Source organism: Vicia villosa, unplaced genomic scaffold (assembly GCF_029867415.1).
Source record: "Vicia villosa cultivar HV-30 ecotype Madison, WI unplaced genomic scaffold, Vvil1.0 ctg.002110F_1_1, whole genome shotgun sequence".
In the NCBI taxonomy this organism is placed as follows: domain Eukaryota; kingdom Viridiplantae; phylum Streptophyta; class Magnoliopsida; order Fabales; family Fabaceae; genus Vicia; species Vicia villosa.
In genome coordinates this window covers 168,456-176,897 of record NW_026705843.1, presented here as the reverse complement: position 1 = coordinate 176,897, position 8,442 = coordinate 168,456, and the positions used below count along the sequence as shown (strand labels likewise).

Sequence of the window (8,442 nt, the reverse complement as noted above, 5' to 3'; positions counted from 1 at the left end):
AAATTGGCCAATTTCAATCTTTTTCTCTCCAAATCTTCCATGCACGAATTTGAATAAGATTTTAGGCCTTTTGGAATGATGTAAGTGATTGGAAATCAAATTTTTGTTTTAAAACCATTTTTTCCATATTTATATGATTTATTCATATTTAAATGAATTAAAATTCAAATAAATAAAATGAATACTATAAAATAAAATAATTAGTTTAGGGGTCACTATAAAGCCCATAGACACGTTTGAAATCCATATCTTAAGCCCATTGATCCAAAAAGTCCATTTTGCTCATATTGACTTTTGTGCATTTCTCCAAAATTGTCCAACTTTAGAAAACCATAACTCCCTTAATATTTATCATATGAAGGTGTTTTAGGACAGTTTGGAAAGCCCAAGATATCCTCCACAAGCCACTTTGGGACCTTTTTTGCTTTTGAGGATTTTATTTTGAAGATATTGGTCCTGACAAAAAACAGCTTTTTGTGAACTTCTAGAGGGATCTGTAATGTTTTGGTCCATATCTTCCAAATGATGCACTTTTTGGTCTTGGGCCTAACATAAAAGTTGTAGAGAATTGAATTTCCATGAGAGTTTGCCTTGGTTGGAAAATTTTTGATGAACCATGTGAGAGTTATGGCTTGTCAAAGTTCAGTTGAATTTTGGTTCAGAAACCCTAATTTAGAAACTTTGTCTTTTATTGATTTCTGGACTTTCCATAATGAATCATGATCAACCCTTGATCAAATGATGAATGTGACCTCATATTCTTGATGTTGACCAAAAATCCTGACTTTTGACTGTATTTTGACCACAGTTGACTTTTAGGTCAAACTAGTCGACTATTGACCAATTGAGCAGTTGTCTGGGCCAACTTGTACTGTGAGGCTTAAAAATTGGTATGAGGATACTTTGAATCATAAGAGATAGCATGAAGTCCATTTGAGGCCCTAGAAGTTCAGTTCTTTGATGAACATCAAAACCCTAATTTTAGGAGGCCTTAGCTTAGGAGAAGGATAGATATGCTTGCTTCTTGTTCCACTTTGAACAGTTGGAGAAGTGTTTGGAATATAATGGGAAAATTTTGGGGTATGACAGTTACTAATAACCAATTTACAATTGCATAAAATTGATATAATACTCTTCTCTTCCCTTGATTCGAACTGAACCAAGTGTGTCAAATCCTTAGAACAAACCTCCGGTTAACACTACTCGTTTCCATGTTATCAATGTTCCGCAAACCTTTCACTCGAATGATTTCGATCTCAAAAATTCGACCCTGAATCAATCTTCACAATCCTCCGGTTACCGTGATATGATTGAGCGAACTACAGTTGTAACACCCCAAATCTACTCGATAATTTATACGGAAAATCAGAGTATAAAATTCAAGAAAACATACACATTGGGATATTACATTTCGTCATTTAAAATCATTCACGCCATACTTGCCTTCATCATAGATACATAGCACGTAAACATAAACAAACATTTTAATTAATCCTAAAAAATCAATTTATCAAAATAATTATTTCAACTCGCAGCGGAATTCACAAAACTTCACATTTTTCAATTTAATCATAACACATTCACAATATAGCTTCAAGCTACAATTAAACAATAAAGCATCACTAAAAATTCAGCAAGTAAAATAATTAAAACACGCGTTTATCCCCCTGAGTACTACGTATCAGAGCGACCACCGACTCGACCTGCAGTGTCTAAATCTTCATCAAAGCTGTCACTTGCATGTTACTAGTATAAAGGTAACGGCGAAAAAAAATAAAAGGGGTGAATCAAACCATATAAACAGGGTGATGATAAATAGTATATTTACGGTTCAAGTCATAATAATCATCACTTTGCGATATATTCGTTACCGTCTAATTTACTTCACTATGTCAACTAAAATATCATATGTCACAATATCTCACATAAATTCATACTCAGATTACAAAAAATTCACATAAGTCCACACATCAAATCACAATAACTTATAATCACGCAAATGAAATGTGGCTCTAACAAATGCACATGCATGTGGTACCCAGGGCTCCAGACCCCATCACCAATTGCCAATAAATAGAGGCGTCAAAATAGGCATAAGCCCTCGTCAGTGTTTATCAATCCAGGCTGTAAAGAAAATGCAATCATGAGACTCAATGAATGCATCATCACAAAACATATGTGTATGAATTTATTTTAGTTTTTATTAATCATGGATTTTAGTTTATTTTCCATAATTTTTCAGGAATCGTTTGGTTGGCGTTTGAATTTATTTTTTGAGCTAACATGATACTTGAATTTACATATGTGTATGTTGTGAAATGTTAATTCTTGTGAATAACAATGTTGATCTATTATCTTGCTACTTGTTATTGATAATGTGTTGATTTGGTGATGTATTAAAGAGATGTTTTCATGTGTATTCGATAACATGAAGTTGTGTATGTTTGTGCAAATGGTGTGATAATTTATATGAGATAGATTATTGTAATAAGCTTGGTTGATTACGATTAAGTGGATAATCTTAATTGCACATGTTGTTGGTATTTTCACATGCATTCATGGGGGGATGAAGCCTTGATGGTGATTTTGATTCCAAGAGGGAATCTGGAACGGTGAACAATATGTTCAAAATTGGTGGTTCTGATTCCATGAGGGAATCTGGAACGGGTAGACCTGGTGTTCACGATTGGTACCACATGCATTTGCACAGAGTCTCATGGTGTCACACGTGTCAATGTGAATTGCATTCAATGTATATGTGTGTGCTAAATATGTTATCGGTACTTATGAATAATTGTGTTTGAATTACTTGGTAATCTTGAATATGTTTTAGTTATGTCGTACGTGTGAATCATGTGATATATATTGATATGATATTGAATACATGATTATTTGAAGTGTGTAGAATTTGTATATTGTATATGTTATACATTAATCATTATTATATATTTTCATAATGTTGTGAATTCTCACTCTTCTGTTGAAATGATGTTTTGGACGACATTGCTCAGGTACCAAGGAGTAAGGGTGTCGTTGCTTTCGTGGATCTAGCCGAGGAGCTTTGTTCTGTTTTTACCGCTTACTTAGGTAAAAATTGTAGTTCATGCTCTGGTTATGTAACACGTTTTAGGTTTGTACGCTTGACTTCTTTTTTATTGTTCATGTTTGAGAGATGTTGTTACTACTCTCTTTTTATTTTTGATTATGTCGGATTATAAAATGCCGTTGTAGTGCCGAACTTTATGCATGATTATATGCTATGAGAGCTTTTGATTTGTATCATTTTAAATTTTGTTGTGATGGGCATATGAAACATGACTAGTAAACTCATGTGATAAACAAGACCAGGGATTTTATGATTGTTTTGTTTTGTTGAATCTTGAAATACATGTGATACCCTATTTTTTATGCATATTTTACTCTGATTTATGCCTTATAATTGTCGTGGGTTTATAGGGTGTTATATTGGTGGTATCAGAGCATGATCGGTCAGTTGGCCAAGGTTATTAACATGTTTACATTCCTGTTGTATTCAATTTATGTTTGTGACACAATCAATACTGTTTTTCTGATCTTATTTTGTTGGTTGTTAGACGATAGTGGCAGGAAGGAACAATCATACCACTGAGGCATGGTCAAGGTTGGCCGGTGCTATTGGGCAAGTGTCACATACGAATTCTGGTAATAGAGAGGAGGATGAGTTCCGTGCTTTGGGATATTTCTGAAGGAACAAGCCGTCGATCTTTGAAAGAGAGTATGAACCTGATAAGGCACAAGTTTGGTTGAAGACGATTGAGAAAATATTTTGATTCATGAATTGTACTGATGCGCAGAAGATGCGTTTTGGTACTCACATGCTGGAGAAGGAAGCTGGGGATTGGTGGGGTAATAATGTGTAGATATTTGATGAGGAGGGTATGGAAGTTACTTGGGCTCTTTTCCTTGATGTGTTTGTGTAAAACTATTTTCCAGAAGATGTGTGTGGAAAGAAACAAGTGGAATTTTTAGAGTTGAAGCAAGGAAATGAAACAGTAGCTGAGTATGCTGCAAAATTCTAAGAGTTGCTTAAGTATTGTCCTCAGTACAATACTATGAATGCGGAGAGAACTAAGTGTTTGAAGTTTGTGAATGGTTTGAGGCATCATATTAAGAAGGCTATTGGTTACCAACAGATTGCTCGTTTTTTAAAGTTGGTTAACAAGAGCAGAATTTATGATGAGAATAGTAGAGAGAGTGCTTCTCACTACAAGTCCTTAGGTGATAAGAACAGAAAAGTTCAATTCAGAGGAAAGCCTTATGGAGACAAAGTAAAGTAGAAAGCGAGTTATGACACGAAGTCGAGTGAGGGAGGAACTCCTACTTCGAATAGATGCTTCAGGTGTGGTGTTGAAGGTTATCGTGCTTCAGAGTACACGAATTCCGAACTGAAATGTTTCAAGTGAGGCAAGACAGGTCACAAGGCTAATGAGTGTAGAGTTGGTTCAAATTTGACTTGCTACAACTATGGTGAGAAAGGGCACATTAGCACAAAGTGTGAAAAACCGAAGAAGGAGCATGTGAAAAGGAAAGTGTTTGCATTGTCTGGTTCTGAGACTACTGCTTATGATAGGCTTAATCCGAGGTATGTGCTTTATTAATGGTACACCTTTGATATCTATTATTGATACTGGTGCGACACATTCATTCATTTGTTTGGATTGTTCTATGAGATTGAATCTTGTGTTATTTGATATGTGTGGAAGTATGGTTATTGATACACATGTTATGGGTTCAGTGACTACTTCATTTGTTTATTTGAACTGTCATATCAATATTTTTGCTAGGGATTTGGGGATTGATCTAGTGTGCCTTCTGTTAGATCAACTTGATGTTATTCTTGGTATTAACTATTTGGAGTATAATTATGTTTATATCAACAGTTTTAACAAGTCGATTATCTTTCCTGAGATTATTGTGGAAGAAGATTTTTTTGTCTGCCAAGCAAGTTGATGAGTCTGTGCAAGATGGTGTTGTGTTATTTATGTTGTTAGCAACCTTGGATGTCCATGAGAAACGAACAATTGGTGAATTGCCAATAGTTTGTGATTTTACAAAGGTATTTCCTAAAGATGTAAGTGATTTATCGCCAGAATGTGAGGTGGAGTTTGCGATCGATTTAGTTCCTAGAACGATTTTTGTATCAATGGCTCCATATCGGATGTCAGCTTCTGAGTTGAAAGAGTGGAAGATTCAACTTGAGGATTTTCTTGAGAAGAGATTTATTTGTCTGAGTGTGTCACCGTGGGGTGCGCCTGCTTTGTTGGTTATGAAGAAGGAGGGTACTATGAGACTTTTTATGGATTATAGACAATTGAACAAGGTGATGATTATGAATAAGTATCCAATTTCAAGGATTAATGATTTGATAGATCAGTTGGTTGGTGCGTGTATGTTTAGTAAGTTTGATTTGAGGTCTAGGTATCATCATATTCCTGTGAAGGCTGAATATATTCAGAAGACTGCTTTTAGGACGAGGTATGATCACTATAAGTATTTCGTGATGCCATTCTGTGTGACTAATGCACCTGGTGTATTTATGGAATACATGAATAGGATTTTTCATCAATATTTATATAAGTTTGTTGTTGTGTTTATTGACGATACTTTGATTTATTCAAAGAGCGAATAGGATCATGTTGAGCATTTGAAGGTTATCTTGTCTGTTTGAGAGAGAAGAACTGTATGCGAAACTTTCTAAGTGTGAATTTTGGTTGAAGGAGGCAAGTTTTCTTGGGCATGTGATATCGTATGGTGGTATTTTTGTTGATCCGTCGAAGATTGAGGCTGTGTCTCAATGGGAAGCTTCAAAATCCATTTCTGAGATTAGAAGTGTTCTTGGTTTAGAAGGTTATTATCGGAAGTTCATTAAATATTCTCTAAGTTATCTTTATCGTTGACACAGTTGAATAGGAAGGGTCAAGCTTTTATTTGGACTTTGTAGTGTGAAGCTAATTTTCAAGAGCTTAAGAGAAGGTTGACGACCGCTCCTATTTTGATTTTAATGGACCTGTCAGAACCGTTTGATGTGTATTGTGATGCTTCATTGAATGGTTTGGGAGGTTTGTTGATGCATAATCGACAAGTGATAGCTTATTCTTCAAGGCTACATAAAGTTCATGAGAGGAAATATCCTACGCATGACTTAGAGTTGGATGATGTTGTGTTTATGTTGAAACTTTGGAGGCATTATTGTTTGGATCTATATTTGATGTGTTCAGTGATCACAAGAGTTTGAATTATTTGTTTGATCTGAAAGAATTGAATATGAGGCAAAGAAGATGGTTAGAGTTCTTGAAATATTATGATTTTGGTTTGAATTACCATTCTGGTAAAGCGAATGTGGTGGTTGATGCATTGAGTAGGAATTCTTTGCATATGTCGATGTTGATGGTGCGAGAATTGAATTTACTTGAATAATTTAGAGATTTGAGTTTGGTTTCTCAAGAGACTTCTTCTAGTGTTAAGTTGGGTATGTTGAAGCTTACTAGCGGTATTCTTGATGAGATTCGAGAAGGGGAGAAATCTTATTTGGGTTTGGTTGATCAATTCACATTGATTAATCAAGGTCGAGGTGGTGATTTTCAGATTGATGAGAATGGTATCATGAGATTTCGTGGTAGATTTTGTATTCTGAATATATCGGATTTGAAGAAGAGGATTCTTGAGGAAAGGCATCGAAGTGGTTTGAGTATTCTTCTTGGAGCTACTAAGATGTATCAAGAATTGAGAAAGTTTATTTGGTTGCAAGGTATGAAGAAAGAGATAGCTGAATTTCTGTATTCTTGTTTGATTTATCATAAGTTGAAGATTGAACATCAAAAACTGTCTGGTTTGATGCAACCCTTATCCATTCCTGAGTGGAAGTGGGATAGTATTTCCATGGATTTTGTGTCAGGTTTGCCTATGACACCAAGTAATTGTGATGTGATTTAGGTTATCGTGATAGATTAACGAAATCTTCTCACTTTATTCCTATGAGGATGGCTTATCCGATGGAGAGGCTTGCAAAGCTTTATGTTGTGAGAATTATTTGTTTGCATGGTATTCCGTTGAGTATTATTTTAGATATAGATCCGAGGTTTACTTTGAGATTTTGGGAAGGTTTGCATGGTGCTTTGGGTACTAAGTTGCATTTGAGTTCTTCTTATCATTCACAAACTGATGGTCAGATTGAGAGGACGATTCATTCGCTTGAGGATCTTTTGAGAGCTTGTGTTTTGGAATAAGGTGGCGTTTGGGAAAGTTATTTTCCTTTGATTGAGTTTACTTATAATAACAATTTCCATTCGAGTATTGTAATGGCACCTTTTGAGGCTTTGTATGCTAGGAGGCGTAAGACGCCTTTGTGTTGGTACGAGTTGGGAGAGAGTGTTGTGGTTGGACCTAAGATAATTCAAGAGACTACATATAAGATTAAGATGAGTCATGAGAGATGAATGCTTCTCAAATTCGTTAGAAGAGTTATCATTATAAGAGGAGGAAAGCGCTTGAATTTGAGGTTGGAGACCATGTGTTTCTTAGAGTTACTTCGATAACGGGTGTTGGAAGAGCTTTGAAGTCGCGTACGTTGATGCCGCGTTTTATTGGACCTTATGAGAACTTGAGGAGAGTAGGTGAGGTAGCTTATCAGATTTCTATGTTGTCGTCGCTTGCTTATTTGCACAATCTGTTTCTTGTGTCTCATTTGAGGAGGTACATTGTGGATCCTTCGCATGTAGTCCAAGTAGATGATGTGCAAGTGAGGGATAACCTTACTGTGGAGCCATTACCTATTAGGATCGAGGATCGGGAGTTGAAACAGCTTCATGGCAAAGAGATTGCTTTGGTGAAGGTCGCTTGGAGAGGACCTGCAGGTGGAAACATGACTTGGGAACTCGAGAGTAATATGAAGGGTTCATGAGTTGTTCATTTGAGGTATATTTTCGAGGACGAAAATCTTTTAAGTGGAAGAGAGTTGTAATATCTCATTTTTAGTATTTATTATTTTATTAAGTATTTTGTTCTTTGTTTATTTTATTATTATTATTTGGTATGATAATTGATTAAATATATGTTTTGGGGCATGTTTGTGATAATTGTGTTTTGGGTTAGTAAGAGAGAAAATGAGAAAATAATGATTTTGGCCTAATATTGGGTTAGTATTAGAAATAAGGGGGTGTTATTTTTAAGCTCATTTAGAATATGAAAGATAGTAAGGGTTTTCACAAAATAAGAAAAAAGAGAAAAATTGGCAAGAGAAGTGAAGAAAAGAAGGAAGAAAGGAGAGAAGAGAATAGAAAGGGAGAAAGATGCTAACCTAGGAAAGAAATCACCAAGGTAAGGGTGGGATTTCTTGATTATTGGTTTGTATAATGATGTTGCAATGATTAGAAACATAGAACATGTTAGGGTTTTTATGAAATC

General features: G+C 35.3%; 1 protein-coding gene across 1 annotated transcript; it reads left to right on the top strand.

Moving 5' to 3' along the window:
* The first annotated feature begins 5,182 nt into the window (after positions 1 to 5,182).
* LOC131637920 (uncharacterized) lies at positions 5,183 to 7,939 on the top strand. The gene is made up of 5 exons (XM_058908485.1): positions 5,183 to 5,569; positions 5,757 to 5,886; positions 6,605 to 6,787; positions 6,973 to 7,058; positions 7,496 to 7,939. Exons 1-5 carry the CDS (start codon positions 5,183 to 5,185, stop codon positions 7,937 to 7,939), a joined length of 1,230 nt encoding a protein of 409 aa, XP_058764468.1.
* Positions 7,940 to 8,442: the final 503 nt, after the last annotated feature.

Excerpts from the sequence above, each read along its gene's own strand:
- LOC131637920 (XM_058908485.1), top strand. The coding sequence starts at position 5,183 with ATGGCTCCATATCGGATGTCAGCTTCTGAGTTGAAAGAGTGGAAGATT. Across the intron at positions 5,570-5,756 it reads GTGTGACTAATGCACCTGGT|GAGGCAAGTTTTCTTGGGCA; the intron begins GTATTTATGGAA and ends TTTTGGTTGAAG. Across the intron at positions 5,887-6,604 it reads AAGTGTTCTTGGTTTAGAAG|GTCGAGGTGGTGATTTTCAG; the intron begins GTTATTATCGGA and ends TGATTAATCAAG.